Raw genomic sequence first — 21,375 nt, 5'->3', positions numbered from 1 at the left:
CCTGCTGTTCCGGCCTCAGCGTTTGACCATTCATTAAGGCTCGGCTCTGCAAAGTGTCCTGGTTCGACTGTCCCCAGAGAATGGGCTTCTGTGAAAGACTGAGTTCTTCCCCTCCCGATTTGAGTCCTTTTGTTGAAAACTGGCAGGAAGAAGTACAAAGAACAGGTTTGCTGGGTGTCTGCAGATTTACAGACGTTCCATTGAAAAATAGTTAAGACTTTTTCTTAAGAACACTTAAGAAAGAAATGCATCTACGTCCGTATGTAATGAATCAAACAGCTGGAGTCTGCCGTTTCTTCCTCTACACATTTAAATAATCTTTGGGCAAACCATGCAGTTTGCTTCATAAGTACACAAACCAGTTTAATTAATATATTAATGGTAATATAGTAGTAATCCCCATTCTCAAGCCATTTCTCAATGAATTTGAACTTTCCTACTTTCCTGCACAGATGAGCATGAGCTAACTAACTGAGGTTAAACGACTTACCACCAGTTCACAACCTTATGACAACCATATGACAGAGAAATTAAGACAATTTAAAAAACCCACTTGTGAGGTATTAAAATTATTATACACTTAAAAGATATAAAAAATGGATCCTGCATGATATAAGTCCTTTAAAAAACTGTAATTTTTAGGACATTGTTTCTGCAGAGCGGTAGTAGTTCAATAAAAATCAGCCTCCGATTTGCGGGTGGGACTGTTACTGATTCACAACGATTTGAAAAAGAAATACTCAGAAATGCAATTTTGAGCATAATGTTCTTAATATATGTCCTACATCAGAGAAATGCCACAAGGACATTTTAAAAACGCCATTTTTCATCCGAATGGGTCTTTAATCCATATTTTTGGTCAATTTTTTCGATGCAGGAAAAAAAAGTGTTAGTTATGACCAAAACAACCCTTTCCTAAATCCTCTAATTTATACTTCTTTCATTATGGCCACACTGATCTCCCTCCCAATTAAGAGTTTAAAAATGAAAATGACAAAGTGAAACTGACTGCAAGAAAATGTTGTTGATCTGCTTCCTGATGAAGGCTCGCAAGCCGAGGAATTTTCCATAAATCCGATGCAGGATGGTCTTTAGGAAGTCTCTCTCTCGTGGATCCTCGCTGTCGAAAAGCTCCAGCAGCTGCACAGACGGAGGAAAATACAGTATTCAGAACTACATCTAGCATTTTACAAACAAATGTGAATCAAACTCCACACGGCGGATGCAATTTATTTGTTGAGAATGAATGTAACCATAAGAAAGGGGTCTGTGGAGGCAACTTTTTGACTGAGAGGCTCTAAACCCATCAGCTGTGTACGAGGCCGGAACAGACCACCAAACACAAAAACAGTGCCAACTGTGTTGACATATTGGCTGCTCAGTCAGTGGCATAAAATCTGGCTTTTTCCTCTGAACGCAGGCGAATCAAAACAGCAGCGCTGCGTGTCTGCGAAACAATAACTTAACTCTGTGGAGCTGGAACTCTCCTCTGTATGTTTATCACTCCAAGAGACCGACTTTGGGGATTATTATAGTAATGCTGCAGTGACTTGGCTGACTGTACAGCAGCCATGTGTGCAAACACATACATGAATATTCCCTCCTTATTTTCCCAGCTCCTATCCAGCATGCACAATGCATTTGTCGCAGATAATGCAAACAGCTTTGAAAGCATAAAGCAGCTATTTGCAGAAACGATTGATGAGTTATGTAATTTAGTTGAGACGGGAAGGGCTTTTTTTAAGGCCTCATCTAGCTTTGGGGTGAGTGCTCATCTTCCACTAGTGTGTCATCAGGTGACAGGTCTATTTTTAACCCCGGACACTTTCAGGAAAGGGGCTTCATCGTGTCAGTCCACGCAGATGAAGCTACATTTGCATGAAGCAAAACAGGAATATAACAACATGTCTCAAGTGCAGATTGTGATTTTTGTCCAACAGCCTCTGAACTTTGGAGCCCTAAAGATCCACGATGGAAAAGATCGTGGGAGCTCGTCCTCAGAAACAGATGCTCTCCAGAGGGGTGCAAATGACAGCGCCTTGCCAACGCTGTATTCATGCGGCTGAGAGATGTCAGGCACAAACGACATCTGCTGCCATGAAACAGCTCCATCACAGGAGGCGATGAGATGCCACCAGGAGTGTTTCTGGAGGCTGAGCGGACACTTTTCACCCCGCCTCACATTTACTTTACCGTGCTGAAAGCAGAATTGTTCATTTATTGAAGAGCGACGGCTTACGTAAGAAGCCGGGTGAGCATTAACGCTGATCGATAAGCATGAAAAGGGATACGGACACGGGGCCCGTCTGCTTTCAAATGGAAGTTGCTACAGTGCGATACATTCATGCTGCATCCGCCCGAGGTAACGTCAATATTCAATCACGCAAGGTCACATTAGGACTTGAGCTCTCACACTAACCTTACCAGCATCTGATCAACAATTCTGATCAACAATTCCCCACTTTAACCCGAAATCTTTACAAACATTCAGCTGGATTTTTTGGAAGAAACCTGGACTAAAACGCAGCAGAACTGCATCTTGCACATGATCGAAACGACTGGTTTTCTAATTGAGACTCAAAAGGTCCCAGCTTCAGGATGGAGAACATCATTTCCAGTTGAAGCACAACACAAGCAAATTCCTCAACCGTGTCGTACAGGTTTAACAACATTAATCGCCCACACACAGTTTGCGGTTCAGGAAAGAGTAAATGAAAACCTCCTGCATTACTTCATGCTTATCATCCCAGCTTGTGGAGGCTGAGACGGGCTCGCTCACGTGGTTCAGGTTGGCTTCTCACCACAGATATTCAGATATTAACCTGATTAAGGAAGTGCTCGATAAACGGATCATTTAACATCATAGTAGGCCATGACATCAGTGCACTGCACTCAAATGGGATTTGAAAGGTTCCTCCTACTTTAGATGAGCACAAAGAAAAGAGCTTTTTGTTTATTGGTGAGAGAAAATAAAACTGAAACTAATCTAAAGTAAGAATCTCACTTTAAAAAGGAGATTTGGTGCAAATTATTCATTAGAATGCTCCATTAGTCAAACATTGAATTTTTAACAAGAAATTATTAATAAAAAATAATAATATTTTTTTAAGTATCATGATTTTTATGATTACTCTTGTTTTAACAATTAAGCCTCTATTAATTGTAAATTCTTGTTTTTCACGACTGGTGTACCGTTCAGTAGTTGTATATTCCGTATTCATAAATTTCTTAATTTCTTTAATCAGACTTTATAACTCCTCTGTAATTGTCAGAGCTGTCCTCACAAACTTGCATCAATGCATCATCCCAGGTGCCCTTCAAGCTGTCTTTTACATTAACTGGGTATTTTATGTTCATGTATGTATGAGTTTCTTCCCTGCGCATTTGCTACTACAACGTAATTTCCCTGCAGGATTAATAAAACTAATCTTAATTTTATTGAGTGTCATGGCAGTGATGATCAGCTTTACTTGACAATTTATCACAAAACTCTAAAAAAAGAAGAAGAAAAAAAGCCTCAAATCCATCCTGGACACGTTCCCATGACATGTTGCTCAGAGGTTTCTATCCCCAAGACGAAATCCAGTTTCTGCAACAGCTGGGCCGAGTGAACGTTGCCGGCAGACCCCCAAAGAAAAGACAAAGACCGAGTTGGCAACGACAAACCGGTATCATACGCTGTCCTGAAGACGTTAGGACTTTACTGTTCACTCTTCGTTGGATTTGCCTGATCATTTCCAAAGAATCTGCCTCCCTGCACATCTCAAAGGGATCCCATAAAATGCATTCCCATGCTGTGTTTATTAAAACATGTGATGTTAGCCAGACCTTTTTCCCCTGCCTTTATTTCCATAAAACCTCGCCGCTCTTCTCTTTGCTTCAAACACATTTCCCTTTTCTCCTTGTGAAGCGTAAACAACAGGTAGCTATTTAAAGCCCCCCAAGCAACTACACTTGCATCACGGAAAGAGGGACCAGGCACCTCGAATGTGGCTGGGCCAACATTCCAGGTCTAGAGGCGCCCGCTTGATTATGAACCACAGATTTCTGCAGAGGATCCTGAAGCACAGCCTGTTATTGGTGTGATTCCCAAACCTTTTGCAGGCCACGGATCGATTTAACCTTAGACAATAATTTCAACCTGGATGACGCTGAAGTGGCCAACTTCCTCTGTAAATTATATTGTTTAAACTTTCTTTGAACACTGGATTTTATTTAGGAACCATTATAATGTGAAATTGATTTTTCCTTTATCCCTAACTGTCACAATGGAAGCTACAAGCCTTAAAATAGCTCAATTAAACTGTTTTTTGTTTTTTTAAAATAAAATTTACATGAATCCATTGCTTGAGTAACTTTATTAGCAGCATCCTCATAACATAAGATGCTGCATATGCATTACTTTTATGGTGTGTGGGAATGCAGCTTTTTTTATTTTGAAGTCGAAGGGTCTTCTTCTGTTTCATTATTGGCTCTTCTCTGTGAAAATAAACTTTTAAAGTTAACAAAAACCCTTTTCTTTTTGGTCAACTTTGTTAGCTTGGTCGTTTCAATTTGGCGCAGTCGCTTTAAGAAAGTAGTGGAGGTATTTTTGACTTGTGACCAAGCGACTTTACATGCGTCAAGAATGAGATGTGGTGAAGATAATCTAGTAAATTTTCAAAAATGAAACTTCCTTCAGAATTAGAATATTTAAAAAATGTGAAAATGTGGGTTTTTATTCTGTTTTTTTCTCTGCGGCCTGATGTCAACTGTTTGGTTGGGGACCACTGATTTCAGGGACAATATTTGCTCACATTGAAAACTAAATTGCATTTAACGCTAAAAGCAGCTTTAAACAAAATGCCTAAGAAATATTTTCTGAAAGTAAACAAACAAAAGCGAACCTACCTGAAGAACAAACTTCTGATCAATATGCCGCTTTGCAATGCTGGGCTGAAAGTCGGGATTCTCCAAGAAGCGGAGCAGAAATTCATAGACAAGCTGGAATATCAAGGAAAAAAAAAAAGAAAATCAACATTTAACTACAGTTCAAGTCTCTCAAAGCTGGAGTGGATGGATCCAGTGAAGCACTGGGTTCTTACTTGCATGTGAGGCCATGAAACCTCTAGAGTGGGCTCGTCCTCCTCCGGATCAAAATCTGGATTGTCGCTTGGCGGAAGTGCGCGGAAAATATTTGTGCAGATCTGCAGAAAAAAGAAAGAATCCCAAACTCAAACAAAACTTTTGAAAAAGATAGACTTTTATTTTTCTGTTACACAACCGACGAGTGTGTTTGCTTGTTTCATTCTGATCGAAGCGGGTAAAGTTTATCTTTGCGATCAACACGGAGAAGCTTTCTATGCTAATGTTTAACATCAGCAACGACAAAATGAAACGGGCTTAATTTATATTTGTGCTTCAAACATCACCACAGCTCCTAGATAGAGGCCCATTTGTCAGCACGAGATGTTTCTTACTAAACAGAAGGCAGCTTGGTAAAACCATCACTTATTCGGCATTTGTCACAAGCCGTATTAAAATTCAGAGGCAGAAACAATCGCACAGACAGGTCACTGCCACTGCCATCCCACTCTGTTATTTTTAGCAAAAGGTTGTGGCACATCCACGAGCAGCGGGGAGCTGGAAAAGCCAGTGTTAGGTGATTAGATGCACAACGTCCTGCTGAAGTGAGAAAGGCAAACATCAAATTAACTATTGGCAGCTGGAAAATCCAAGCGGGCCTATCGGGAGAGGAAGGTGGAAATGAAACTTCCCGAATTCTGATCTGCCGCGTCAACAAACAGCTTCTGATTGAGCGCCGTTTCATCCCAAGCTTGCAAACACAGATGGAAGATGTGGAAAAACATAGCTGCAGCTTCAGTAAAACACCTTGATGTGAAAACAATTCTAACATTAACGGTGCTAAACTGTGTAGAAGATGTCAAAATAAGAGTTTATTTTCTGTGCCATCTATTCTGAATTCTCTGTAAATCTTATGGTTCATCAAAACACACATTGGAGTTTTTTGCTATTTTTATTTTGGTAGCAAAAGCAGGTGAACTGATCTCAGGGAAATTCAGGACAGGCCTCAGAACGGCGGTCTAACAGCATATCTGCTTTAACAGCAGTCTCTTAGCAACCATGCACGCGCTGTTGGTGGCTTGGATCATTCAAGAAGCAGACTTACAAAGTCTGGATTCATTTTTGTGACCTTCACTGATCTTAACTGATGTTATCAGAGAGGTTTGGTAACTTTAGGGACCTATTTTGGCTGCAGTGCCAATTCCTTTTCAAACATTTCAGATAGTTTTCCCTAAAGCATCCAATTGAAACCTGATGATGATGTCCACATTTAATCATAGTTCATATTTCTACCAGGGTATTTGAGTCTATCCACTTCATGGATGACCTGACCTCTCAACTCGACTGTTTTGCTTGTTTCCTTTTCTAGATCCAGAAAAACAAAAAGCATTCTGATTATTTTGAATCTTTCAAAGAGTCTGGGTTTAAACCAGGCCAGGAAACACGACAGTCGGAACAAATCCACCATGATGTAAACCAAACCACATTTAAATCTAGTTAACTTAAAACAAATCCTTTAAAAAAAAAAGTCCAAGATTTCCAGAAAGCAGTAGATTACATAAAACCACCACACATTAAAAACAAAAAAGCAAACTTATTTAATTATTTTTGTCAATGCACGATAAAAAATAACAACCCACAGTGGGGGGCGTCTGTTATTTTTATATCAAGAAAAAGGGAAAACAGTTATTTATGTGTGAAAGTTATGTAGGAGGACTGAGAAAAGCAGAGAAGCAGGGAAAAAACTAGAGGAGATTCACTAAAAATGAGATGCTGAAGCAGCTTATGGGTGATGGCAACCAACACCTAGCAACAGGCTGCTCTACATGAGAGGAAAGGCCAAAAAGGTGCAAACACTGATTCTGTAGAAAATGGGACAAAATTCTATTTTTTTATGCAATTTATTTGGAGCTACATTGACAGGCAAACTCAATCCCCCTTTGGGCAACCACCTCTTTTTCTTTAAAGAAAAAAAAAGCATACTAATAGAAGCAAAATCTCCTTTGATGCAAATAAGAGACTTTGATGTTTATACCTCTGAAAACCCCAGTGATCAAAGCTGCAGCCGAATCAGGAGCAGCACTTAAAGAACTCATTATTTCATTGTCCTCTAACGCTAAGCAGCGGATGACGGGCCCGGCTTTCTGACATTTTAGCTGACTTTCACCTCAACTCTGTCAGAAACCGAGCCATGAACCAGTTTCCTGTCACTTAGCACCTATTTTTCTCATCATGCTACAAACAAATTACACAATTAAAAGAGTCGGACAGTACAGATCCATTTATTGTAAAGCTTTGGCGTGCCACAGTTTGGAAAATTCAACATTTAAGCCTCTAAACAGTCTAGATACCTTAGCACAAACGCCTGTAGTAACAAATCTGCTCAAATGCTCGGTTATAACTTAAAAATTTCAAAGAAACCTCAGTCAATTACCCACAACTAAGATTTCAAAGAGGAAAATCACAATGGTTGAATCAATAGTTGTGCAGTGCAGCATGGAAAAACAACCTACGTTCTCCGTCAGTCATTTAAATACTCCTTGACTCAGCTCAGGAAGTGCTCACTCATATCCATCATAATAATCTCTAGTGTGGACTGAATCACTGCAGCACTGACTGCTGTGCTCTAAAAGGCTGCAAGTGACTCACTTTTACACTGTGGGAGGAAACGATGCAGCTCAGGACACCTGCGATCAACACAAAATCTATAACACGCCGGCCAAGAAGATGTTCCAGAGTGCTGCTGGGCCTCTCGTTAAAACACCCGATTGTGTAACTCCCTCGTGTATTAATCCACTTGCTAATCGATATTAGATTCACATGTTCACTAAGCTGATGGATGCAGGTCTATGAAGAAAATCATAGCCCATGTGCATTTTAAAATCCTTTTTAATGATATTTAGCCATGGAGATAAATATTTCATTTGAAATCAATGATATTACTATCAGAAGAGAAACAGAAACAAAGTTTCCTGGAAATCTCCTTTTAACTAAATGAAAACAAACATTACAAAAGTGCTGTATGAAGTTAACTGATCCATAGATACCAGTGCCTTGTATTCATTATATAGTTCCTTGATTTTTTTCATGCCTGGTCTATCGTAATGACATTGGGGAAATACAAAAACATTTATAAATGTCATTTCCATCCTACAAAGAAAAAGCAAAAAAATAATCGCAAGAAGTTATTTTTCGCAGATTTACTAAAATATGGCATTTGATGTATAACGTGCATCATAAATGTCATAATGTACAAAATGTGTATATTTTTCATTTAAAATCTTAAAGAAAACCTAAATTTAGAACGACATGATAGATAGCTTATGGAATGACCTTCAACCACAAATCAAATTGGCTAAATCGATAATTAAAAATGTTCCAAAAGTTAGAACATTGGGAATTCTTAGTTGTTTTGTCCATATTTTTAAGCAAAATATGTGTGTGCTGGTGTTTGCTATTAGGTGTACATTTTTCCTGTTTGTTGTTTTTCGATAAGTAAAAAAAAAAAGGCTTTATTATTTATTTGTTTTATTTAATAAGGACAGTGCACATTAAAAGCATGGCTGCAATGCGTCAGAATTAGCCCAAAGGCTATTTTTCATCTGTAGTCCCCGGACAGATGTTAAAATCGTCAACCATTATTTAATAATGCTTTCCCCTTTTACTGTCACAAAAACAAATTGTGCGTTGTATTATTATCATTATTATACAATCATTATGAAAGTTGTTTTCATTTTAGGGTAACTATGATCATTTTTGCAATAAAACTTGCATTAGAAAAATAACTTCAAGCAGCAAAATCCTGTTTTACTTATTTAAATATCAAAAATCTATCAATACATTCATCTTCTTGTGTACCAAACGTGACTTGAACCCCACCTTCTGCGGACTCTTCCAAACAGGCAAAGAATCAACAACCTGATCTAAACTTTTGTCCCAAACACAAACACGATTCTCACTCTTTTCTGACAAACTGCTGGACAGCTGTGCGCAACCTTTGGATGGACGTCATGTTTCTTTCATGAATCTAAAAAGGGAAATGACATTTCCACGGGAATGGCTCACCATATTGGTGATGTCCGGGTATGCAGACTCCACCAGCACCCCTCTGTAGGTTGAAACATATTCAACTAGCTCATTGAGCGTGGCCCTCTTGATCTCCTTGCTCTTCAGGTCCGTCACGGAGTCCAGGAAGTCGAAGAGAACACAGCACTGGTTAAGCTTCTGCATGAAGAGCTCCTGCTGCTCGGCAGAGGGGGTGTCTGGAACAATAGGAGGAAATGAGAGAGGAATTCATTCACTTCCGACAGGCACAAAAATGGCAAAACACACGAGGCAAGTCCACTCAGTTGGCTACCTTTAGGTTTTAAATTTTTTTAGAAGAAAAACATTTTTTTCAAGTGGTCACAAAAACCAAACATACAATGCCCCCTTAAAAAAACAGCCTTGGCTTTGACAGCAAAGCCCTTCAGTCGTCAAGCTTAACCCAACAAGACCTGGCAGGCGTCCAAAAGCGCACAGACACGCTGTCCAGTTATGTTGCCGTCCAGCAACCCAGCCGCCCTTTGTGTAACCGTAGCGAGCAGCTACAGCTGAGGTGAAGCCGCACGCTCGGTCTGATTTACAGCAGCTTAGCAACCAGATACTCCAAAGGTGATGGGGTTATACTAAATTATACGGTGTCCACGAAAGCTTATTGCGCTGAGGAGCAAACGGTCTTCATTAAAGTGAATGTCTCAGATCCATGCTTAATTAAATTCTAGACATTTTTCTGGCCTACTATAAAATCTCAAATTCTCTTGTTGACCAACTTTAACTTGAAATGAGAAAAGGTTTTTAAGGAAGTAATAATACATTCTTATTGTACATGTTTGTGTCATTGACTGTATACGAGAACAGGACCTAGTGAGTGTAACACTCCAATGAAAAGAAGTCAATTTGGTCGCAAATGTTCCCCAATACAGACGTTGCCACGTTGGAGCCAGATAATTTCAGCAAACGGCAATTGGTCCAAGTTGGTCCACATTTCTACGGCAACCACTTTTGCCACTCAGGAGTGAGCTTGTTGAAAGGCCACACCCCTACCACTCGAAAGCTGGCTAAGGAGAATCTGTCCATCAAACATTTCAAATGTCCAATGTAGGCCTGCACAATATATCGCAAATTTATCGTTATCGCAATTTCACGCTGTGCAATATGCATTTTGCAAAAGACGGCGAAAATCGCAATAAATGGTTACCTTAAATATGCTAAAACAATCTTATGGCAGCTTGAAGTATTTAACGAAACAAACAAATCCCTTTATGTATTTCACCAATCAAATGGTCTCCTTTACATCATAGACCAACGGGATGGAGGCCTTTTATATTAGATGTCCGTCTCCTATGTAGATGTTGGTCATTTGTAATGTCATTTTTAAACTGTTGCAGTGAAATGGAAATGATGTTTTTGGTTGTTTTGCTATATGTTCATCATCGTCATTGCAATATCGCAGTTTTCCTGATATTGTGCAGCCCTAGTCCAATGTAAGATAACATACTTTTGAGGGATCCGATTGGTCAGTTTAGTACTTAAATGACTTGCAATAAAGAAAAAATATATATGACGAAAAAACGAGGACTAGCAAGAACATGTTTTTTAAAGAAAAAGGTAGCAGAGCAAGAATGGTATTTCTGACAAATAGAATGACTGAGTAATAGCTGTTTATTTCTCTATAGAAGTCTATGGGGTTTTGGCTTCTTGGAGCCACCAGGTACTTCCTGTTCGGAATTCCAGGGGGAGGGGTTTCTCAGTCCAGTTTTCATTTACAGCCAATGGTTGGTATAGACTAATTTGAAGTGCAGTGATATGCAAGTAACTGTAGGGAATTAATGGGGATATCAAAGCAGTTTTAGGGTGAATGGTGTAAAAATCTCCCTTTGATCCAAGTCTTTGTGAAGCGTTAAGGTTAATGCTTTCAGACACAACACACTGTGGACTAACAAGCTTTGCCAATGAGACCGATCACCTGCACCAGCAGTAGCAGAGGCGGCTGAGTGATAACGAATAAAAGAACAACATTCCTCCACATACGCAAACATTAATGACGCCAAGAATAGAAAGATGACCTTTAAGACAAATAGGTTTTTGGAGATGTTTCTGGATTTCCCCCCCCAACATTATTTAATTCACATCTCAATTCATGAATTACACATTTAGAGCATGTGTTTGTATTTTGTAGGGATGGCACAATCCTCAGTTTAAAGTCCCACTCCAATCATCTCTTGATCTAGTTTTCAAGCATTCCCAGTGGTCTTAATTCTGACTATGCAACTTTTAGGCTGTTTTTGTTGAGGACAGAGTTTCTGCAGAGCGACAGGAGTTCATTAGAAAGTCACTTCTGAGTTGTGTGTGTGTGTGTGTGTGGAGGGGGGGTGTTGGCGCAGAGTAAGCCAGTTTCAAGCCAGATGCCAGCTTGGACCAAGAAAACAAAAATGTACATGGATCTATTTGTTTGGAAGTGGATGCATCAGAATGGGGCGGAGCAGGGAGCTTGGGGCCTGTCGGCTGTGGCACCTACATCACTGCTAAAAGCTTTTTCCAGTGGCATTTTTCCCACTTGCTCCTGATTCACATCGCCCACGAGTGGCCGGGATAGACTTTGGCAGCCCCGTGACCCCGAAAGGGACAAAACAGGTTTAGAAGATGAATAATCAAACACATTTTTTAGCTTAATTTTCTTTATATATGTCCTCCATCATGAGAAAGACTGCACAAGAAGATGATGAAAACAGCAAAACCACGATTTTCATTGGAAATCATCATGGGAAAAGTGAATCATTACATCCCTACGTTTGCTTAAGTTCATATCAAAATTTTCCAACACGTGTTGTGCCAAATTTAGGAAGGATTTATTTTTTGTTATTTCATTACATTACAATAGGCCAACTATAAGCCAACTGAATGGTTTTTCTCAATTGTTACATACTTAATAGCCAAAAAATAAAAGATTTTTCAAATGTTTTTTAAATTTTTAATCTTATTTGTAAAATAAATCAAAAAGAAGCAAAACAGTAAAGCAAAGTTTGAGGTTTGAACCTAATTGTGGGGAAAGGGGATCATGGCATCTGTAGTATATTCTTACTTTTCTTTCACAGAGTATTGAAAACTGTGTGGCTGAACTTGTAAAACTGATCAAACGCCTGATAAGTTTTTATCTCAGTGTCAGAGCAGGAAACTGAGACTAACAGCAACACTGAGAAATGCCTCCTCACTACACAGCTATGCTTACTAAATATATAAGGAGTCAGGAAGGGACAAAGCACGGTTCTTTGGCAAATAATGAGTAACTAAAGCGATATTACCACTCATAGGAGGAAGCTCTCCTACACTACGGTGGCCAAAAGAAACTCAGACTGAATTTCACACGTAGTGAAAATGTTCCAGCGGTGTTGACAGCTGACAAAGTACTTATGCAACTGAAGTCTGGAGGTCAGCCATCCGCTTGCCGCTCAGACCCAACTCAATATGCCAGTGTAACTGTACCACCCTGTCTAGTTAACACACTACTTTACGTTAAAGCCAATTTTCCAAAGGATCGCATCTCAAAGGATTCCACAGTGAACGGGCATACTGAATACCAGACTAGAATAACAACAACAAAAGGATGAAAGGGCCACGAAACCCCTGCAGGCATGTCAACATGGCACATAAAAAGCTCATATTTCTACCCAGAAAGGGATATTTTAAAAAAACATGCAGCAGGTATAGAATGATCGAGGCCTAAATGTCTCATTTGCAATAAACAAACACCACAAAATCATAGGAGAAGTTTGTCTACAAAACACACTTTCATCAAAATAGGTGTATATTTTTATTGTTAGTATAATTAAATAATCTAAGCAGTTATGTAACATTTAAAATACTAATGGATATACAATTTCAATATTAATTGGAGTCGAGGCAGAAATAGCCAAGCAGCTTAGCATCCCTGCAAACATTAATGTAACAACAACCTAAACGGTTCACCCTTCAAATGCTTTAAGATCTATATGCACGTTTTAGAATTTTTGTTCTTCTACGGTCTTAAAATGTGCACCTGCATAGGTCTGCACAATATATGTAACCTTAAATATGCTAAAAACAATCTTATTGCAGCTTGCAGTAATTAATGAATCAAAAAAAAAAACATTGATGCATTTGACCAATCAGATGGACGCCTTCACGCTGTTGACCAATCGGATGGGGCCCTTTTATTTTAGATGTTTGCCTTGTATACGAGGGTCATTTGGAGTATAATTTAAGTTATGTTGACTCTTATTTTAATAAAACTGATGCAGTGAAAAGGAAATTATGTTTTTGGTTGTTTTGCTATTTGCTCATGTATCGTCATGGCAATATTGATCACCAATCGCGAGTCTTCCCTATATCGTGCAGCCCTGAACCTGCACAAAAGCTTCTAGGATTTTTCACAGAATGACTACTCTGCTGCCTCACTGAAACACAAACTAAATATTTCTTAAAAATCTAAAACATTGTTAAAAAGAAACATAATTCCCGTAAATAAATAAAAAACTAACAATTTTTTCTTTTCTTTTCAGACACACTAGTTAGGCTCGATATTGTCTGACATGCAGATAGTTTTCCCAACATCAGGCTATTTTTGGCTTTGACATAGAGATGCTTTAGTGCAGATTCCCCAGGGTGCTTAGCAAAGGAAGTATTAAAAAAATCTATCTAAAATTAAAATGACAAAACTAAGCCATAAATAAAAAGAGCAGAAACACATTTTTGAGTTCAAACAGTGAATAAAATGATGCTAGAGGCTTTAACTATAATTCTGTAGATTTTAATTAAGAGGAAAAAAAAAAAAGAGTCATTTATTTGAGGGATACAGTTGGACTCTTAGTCCCTGAAGGAGAATTACACAGAGCTTCAGCAGCCATCCAGCATAACGCATGTTCTACAAATGGACACGAGTCCAAAAAGGTTCAGGGTGAAAAACACACGCTAGATGTTCCATAGATTATCTTGAAATTACTCTTTTAGATCATTTGTTTTTTTTTTCTTTTCTTGTTGCTATATTTAAATAAAATAAGAACTGAAAGTTTGCATCCTTTCTCTTCTGCAGCTCCTAATTGGTCATTTTGGTTTTTAGTGTTTTTAAGGCGCCGATCAAGTGTTAGCAAACAAACAAAAAAAAAAACAGGCAAATAGAAGACAATGGGAGAAAATGTTTGCTTTTGTTCGATGTGCAGTAAGATATAAAAAGATCAGCGGGCCGGCTGTGGAGCAGTGGTAGAGCGGTCAACCTCTGATCAAACTATTGCAGGTTCGGTTGCAGCCCTGCCTGCCCATGTGTCAAAGTGTACTTGGCCAAGACTTTGAACCAGGTATAAAGCGCTACAATTATACGACATTTACCAGTTACAAAAGAATGCAATTTTACAAACTGCAAAGAGAGCTTGATAAAAAACTAAAACTGCAGGTTACATGGTTCTAATGACCATTTCTAATGACCGAAGCAACAAGCTTATATTAGCCAGAAAGACATAAAAGTTTCATCAACTGAGTAAAATAAACAAGCATATTCATATTTAACCCAATAGGTACTCGTAGCTTCAACAATGGAACTTTAGCTAACCCTAAAAATGAAACATCCATCCCCTTAACCCCCTATATCCCATTCGAGGTCATGGGGTTAATGGAGCCTGTCCTGGCCGCTGTTGGGCAAAGGCAGGGTTGCACCCTGAACAGGTCGCTAGTCTAATGCAGGGCACACAACAACATAACATAATTTACAAAAAGCATGTTTTTGAACAGAGAGGTGGCCAGAATGCCCCGGAAAAAAAAACAACAACACACATGCATTGGGAGAACATGCAAACTCCACATAGAAAAGTCCCAGCTGGGATTCAAACCAGGGTGAGAGCTAACCACTGTTCCACTGCGCAGCTCCAAAAAAGATGAAAGGACGGGAAAAAAGAACAACAACAATAGCTGCTTTATTTGGAGCTACAATGACGATGTTGGTCAAACAACAAACTAGTCATTCATTATGTTTGTTAAATGTAGTTCTGCTCCATGGAGGTTTTCAGAATGAACACAGATGAATGAATATCTGATTGGCTTTTCCCAAACTACAGTCAGAAACATGCAGTTTGCAGCTATTTCATGAATTACTAGAGCATTATGTAATGTAATGTAATAAGAGAACAGTTCTATGAAAATGAAAAAAAAGCAATTAAATCATTAAATCAGTTTGTAGTGTCAAGCTTTGAACTGCCATCAAGTTTGCTCTAGCGTTTTCCATTTGTCAGTTATTAACGGCACAAAGGTTCAAGTGAAGACAAAATCATTTAAAGCAATGTACAAGACAAACAGCAAAGATAACACAACAAAGAACAGCTTTAATGGGAACACGGGAAGAAAGAATTTACTCTATGATTCAGACCTGCAGAGTAAACAGAGAGGAAAAACCCCGTAGTAGAGCATCTCAGCTTGATGAAGATGACAAAACAAAAGAAGGAAGTAATGAAAAGAATCAGCAGAAACTTTCAATTAAAGTGATGACTACAAGTTAAAAGATTCATTTTAAAAGCACACGTTTTGACATCCACACATGTATGAGTGTGCAGCTTCTTAATATACAACAGAAAACTGTGTAGCGTCTTTGACATTTTAAATTAATTCAAAATCTTGCTGTAAAAAAACAACAGTTAATCCCTAAAATTAAATTGAATCCCCTAAACCTTGATGTTTTGGTAAATCTGTGAGTGTACGTTTCAGGTGTGCACACAGGTAGTAACCATTAAAGTGTAAATGCAGCAGATCCTGACCTATTTGCAGCTGAAGATGCAGTAAACATATTTACACTATACTGATATTGACCCCTCAGTTTCTGTACACAAAGGCCTGTCCCAGGGTTGCCCATAAATAATTCCCAGAACTCAATGGGCAAACAGAAAGAAAAGCCAAGCAAACGGAGGGAAAGTATGCAGGTCAGGTAAACTCTGAACAATGACTCACAAATCAGGCACTCGTCTCTTGGGATTTTTTCTGCACACTTTGCACAAATACTTTTCAGGAAAGAAAAGTAAAATATGTACAGGTATACAATAATGTTTTGCATTGTAAGAGTGGTAACGGGTAGATTTAGTGGAGGATCAGAAGTAAAATTCTATAATTATTAGAAGTTTTTCTACTCTCTAGAGCAGGGGTCAGCAACTTGACATGAAGAGCAAATTCCTAATTTTCTCCTCAACAACTGTGCCATCACCAACTTTAATGCAAACTCTAATACAAAGCAATACAAAAACATTTCCAATATATCTGATCAGCTGTACTATTCCTTTTAAATCTTGTTCAGATTTCACGTCGACGTTTGACAGAACTGAATGAAAGTCTGGGTTAAATATGAGCTTGCTCGGTTATTTTTCAACAAACTGAACTTATAACTTCATAAATGTCAGCTGCTGCCACGCTAAAAAAAAAAAAAAAACCCAGCTGTGCAGTCATGAACGTGTGCAACAGCTCACACGGTTTCCCACTCATGCACGCGCTCACGTTTGATCCACAGACACTCATTTCCCACCAACCATCATCTCACCGGCAACAGTTTCAAAACACAAAAGGGTCGTTATTACAACACTAAAACTAAGTTTTTTTTTCTATTAATTAATTAAAATTCTTTCAAATTAATTAAAATTGCCCGTCCAAAGTCAGTAAAAGTAATAAGTATTTTGTGATGTGTAATCAACTTTCATGAGTTCGCACTTTTAGCAAACAAGTCATTTTTACTCCGTTTTTGTTTTGAAGCTGGTTAACTTATTTACTAGATGCCGTGTAATTAGAAGACAGAAGTTCACCCATGAAGGGTGAAAATGGAGCCTAAAGTAGAAAGGGGCGGTTTCCTCCATCCCACATAACTACGTCCAAAAAAAAGTCAAGAACTAAGTTTGCTAGAAATGCACAAATTTGAGCCATGATCAAATCCAATGCAGTTGATTTACAATAAATAAGTACATAGAAATCCCTCCCTACTCTGAGTTTTTATGAATAATAAAGTAATAAACATCAAAAAGGCTTCAGAAAGCAAACTGGTCTGTTTTCTGAGAATTGGACCATTTTGAAACCAGCCTCTAGTGGTCTCTGGGGGAACTGCAATATCTTCTTCCCAGCTTTTTTTTTTTTTGTAAACAAAAGGTGGAGGATGGTTTAGATCCGATACTTGTGTTTTCAAAGCACAAAGAAGGGGGGGGAAACAGCTTTAAACTCTCATCAGGATAAAACAAGTTCACAATTTTATATAAATGCCGTCTTCACATTTAAAAAAATACCCATTTAGCCAGACGTGCTATAATTGTGACTTGATCGTTCCTGTCTAAGCTGTCACTTTAAGAGGAACACTGTAAATGTGCTTGGTTTAACTAGCAGGGTGCGGTTATGAGAGGCTGTGACTGTGTGGGTGTGCGCAGGAATCCGTGTGGTCGAATTGCGTAGCTTTAAAACTATATTTGACTGCATTCTTACACATGGGTGTAGATTCCAACCCGTCATGTCAGTCATTAGTGTTACACTAAGACGGCTGCCTGAAACTGGGACAGTAAGATGATTTTTCATAATATATCAGTACTTATTTACACACAATTACCATCATTATAATCTAAATAGTATTGAAGTTACATAAAGTTCCCTTAATTGCGCTTGAAGAAGAAGTCTTCAGAATAGTTTTGGATTTGTTAACCATTTACTTTTTATGATGTTATACAAAAAATTTCACTGCAGATCAATCAAGTTGTGCTTATTATTAAGCCTTTTCAGAAATAATAATGCCCGTGGTCCAGAGGTAGAGCAGTCATCCTCTGATCAGAAGATCACAGGTTTAGATCCCGCCCTCCCTACCCATGTGTCGAAGTGTCCTTGGGCAAGAAACGCAACCCCACATAGCCCCTGGTGGTTTTAGGTTGGCACAACTGTGTGAATGTGTGTATCGGTTTCTTTTAATCAATAAAAAAAACCTGATAAAATAGAACTTTAAATTATCTGTCGGTAAAAAAAAAAAACAACAACCAACAAAAATCATTTAGACCCACAATTACATAATTACTATTCATTTACAATAGAAAAATGTATCCTGAACATCCACAAAAGACTTAAAACTTTTTTGGAATCCACTTCATTAAACTGTTTATCACTATATCAAAATCGTTTTTTTAAAGGACTTGTTTAACGCTTGGGTGAAAAAAAAAAAAATCAATGTTTTATCCTATTCTGTCTTTCTAAAACTATTTAACAACTGCAGCAGAATTAAATGAAAACATGCTCAAAAGGTTTTATGCTAAACAAAGTCAATGATGAAAATTAAATGAAAAACACATCATCATTCAAAGCTACATTTGTGAAACGAATGAGGCTACAGTGCAAAATTCCAATGGGTTTAGCAACACAAGACGGATCATATCTTTGACCTAGAATTACAACTCAAATAATGAGTAGTTCAACAATAATCCACTGTTTTCCTAAACTTTTTCAGAAATATACTATGTGTGGTACTACTATAATAATAATATAGTCAGATCAATTGGGATAAATGTCTGCATGTCGATATAACAAAGCACGTGCTTCTAATCTGGATACAGCAAGGATGATGATTAGGTGTTTAGCTCTCATGATGGAAGTTAAGTAAGTCAAAAAGGTTGGAACTGCCATTACTAGTCTTAGTTCATGAGCCATAGACCTTAGTGCTTTTAAGGTATTATTGAAGCCATTTTTTACACCAAAAAAGGGATATTTTTAGCTAGCATTTGTGGTTTAAAACAAACAGTTGCTGACCTTTGGGGAAAGTGTATGATAGTTGGTAATGGTGGCTGTAAAAAGCGCTTCATTGAAGGAGAAGATCAGGAGGAAACTGTATTTGGAACGTCAAACGTTTCCCTGGCTTGCTCTCAAGGCTTGTGACTGCCATGGCAACAACATTGGTCACTGAATGACTCATGTTTTTAGTGTCTATCGCACAACAGGAGCTATAAGCACTTCAGCTTCTACACTACAAGAGAGGAAAAACCTGCTTTTAGGCTACTATCATTTAGTAGTTTAAGAATCCAGTTAAAAATAGAAATGCTCATTTCTGGGTGGTTTAGCAGGAAGGATGAGAGCAGCTGATTCGACGTGAAAATGAAAGAACACAAAGTAAATTCATTTGAAAGATGATGTTTAAATGATTTATGAAGAAGAGGGGTGTCAGGGTTGCCCTTTTTTTTGTTTCAGATAAAAATTTAATCGGTTAGTTCAAAAGGGGCCCAAGTCCACAATATTGCAAAATGGAGATATATGTTCTATGGTCTTCAAGGGAAAAGCTATCTGATTATGTACAAAAAAGTCCCAAGTCTGTTGTAATGTGTTGACTATGCTTGACATTTAAAATGTATTAAGTGTAAAATTCCAGGACTTGGGCCTCTCTTGCATGAGTTTTGCTTTACCCCATAGATGGCAGCACCAATATGGCAGGGCCCCTGTTTAATTCAAGAAGGGCCAAAGTCCAGAGACTTTAGTTTGCTAGTCCTCTGAAATTATAAAAGTGAGGTGCTTCATATTATAGCATTTGTAACTGGTGCCAAATCTGGGAAAATGTTAATCATTTGGTGTAGCCTCCCTTTAAGATATGCAATTCAAATCATTTCCTGGAAAAACAAACCTCTTGGACTTGGGCCCCTTTTGAACTAACCAATTCAATTATGTAAACTTCTCCTTATAATTTAGCTTTTAGTATTTTATCGCATTAACTGAAATCTTGCTTTGATATGCTTAGATTCTTACTGCAACAGCATCTGATAACTCAATGTATTCTATTATATAATCTAGAAAAAGAAAAATTATTTTTTTTTAGACAGCTTTAGAGTACGAATAATTTAACAGGAAAACTTTGAGAAAACGTCTGCAGGAAGATTTTCAGGTCCAATGGTTTTTCTCAGATTACTATTAGTTTAGGTCTGCACAATAAATCACAAATGTATCGCGATATCAAGGTGTGCGATACACGCGTCGCAAAATACGGTGAAAATTGCGATAAATGGTTACCTTGAAAGTGCTAAAATTGTATTATGGCATCTTGAAGTATTTTACAAATCAAACAAATCCCTTTAAGCATTTGACCAATCAGATGGACCCCTTTTATGTTAGATGCTCGACCTTCTATGTATTTGGAGTGTAATTTAAGTCATGTTGACTCTTACTTAAACTAGACTGTTGCAGTAAAATGTAAATTATGTATTTAGTTGTTTAGTAGTTTGTTCATGTAATCGTCATCGGAAAATGATCATCAATATCGCAAATCTTCCTCATATCGTGCAGCCTTAGTCCTTTTTCATTAAAGTGTCCCTCATGAATCCCAACCCCATCCGGATTCCTGACCTTCACACCTAACCCAAATTCTAAAAAAAAAAAAACAGATGGTGGGGGAAAAATGCTAAAAGACTGAAACCAAAATGTAAAAGTAGCAGAGAAGATATGAACACAACTCTGTCTGTCATAAATAAACAAAAATCATTTAAAGGGCATCCACCCCGCTATTCATAAGTCTTTTATAGTAAACAATATCCATGTTTATGATAATATATTACCTTTTGCAAACTAAAGGACTAATGTTTTAGTAAATATTTGTTATTTTCTTGAGCTATTTTCCTACCCGGGAGTAAAACGACTCCATCTCTGAGGCCCGCCTTTCGCTTTTCGTGGGTGCCGCCCATTCCATGATGTCAACCTTTAGCAGGCCCTGGCAGCGTGTCTGCATCAAACAACATCTGAACCTTTGCAGAGATGGATGTGAATATTGTTCATATAAAAGGAAAGCGTTTTAGCCGATCAACGCTAGCTCCACTGAGAAAGTGGATGTGTGTTAGCCTGGGGGCGGTGCTGGCAGCAAAAACTTCCTGGAAGGGGCTGTTCTCACTTTAGCTCATGAGAACCTGCTTGTTTTTGTGGGTTGGGAGGGGCTGATGGTCAGATCACAGGTTTTTAAAAGGATTACTTAGACATACAGATCAAAATACCACATTGGGTTGTTTTTTTTCATGACGAATGAACATTTTAATACACTTAAAAGCTCAAAAAATTCCTTTTGCATGGTATAGGCTTTCAAAATAAAAGTATTCAAAAAGGTATAGGCTAACTAGGAACATCTTAATTGCAATAATTTGATTTTAACACTCACTTTTAAAATAATTATTATTTTATCTTCAACATCAGCTGGAGTGAAATTATGCAGAAGGTTTTCACTGGTTATTTGTGAAGAAGAAGCTTCTGTTCCAGGGTCATCACATTGTTAAACTTCCA

The 21,375-nt window shown here is 38.1% G+C and overlaps 1 protein-coding gene across 1 annotated transcript in view; it reads right to left on the bottom strand.

Annotated features, from left to right (window-relative positions):
• ppp2r5a (protein phosphatase 2, regulatory subunit B', alpha isoform) overlaps positions 1 to 21,375 on the bottom strand; it is a 30,301-nt gene that overhangs the window by 6,052 nt on the left and 2,874 nt on the right. Inside the window, exons 2-5 of the mRNA XM_004083439.5 lie at positions 9,130 to 9,326; positions 5,085 to 5,186; positions 4,891 to 4,983; positions 1,010 to 1,140 (exon numbers count right to left, since the gene is read on the bottom strand). Coding sequence (XP_004083487.1) covers positions 1,010 to 1,140; positions 4,891 to 4,983; positions 5,085 to 5,186; positions 9,130 to 9,326 — 523 coding nt within the window. The remainder of the gene's footprint in view (positions 1 to 1,009; positions 1,141 to 4,890; positions 4,984 to 5,084; positions 5,187 to 9,129; positions 9,327 to 21,375) is intronic.

Source organism: Oryzias latipes, chromosome 24 (assembly GCF_053564925.1).
Source record: "Oryzias latipes strain Hd-rR chromosome 24, Olatipes_Hd-rR_3.1".
Taxonomy (NCBI): Eukaryota; Metazoa; Chordata; class Actinopteri; order Beloniformes; family Adrianichthyidae; genus Oryzias; species Oryzias latipes.
The sequence above is the reverse complement of the archived record's forward strand: the minus strand, read 5'-3'. Positions and strand labels throughout refer to the sequence as shown.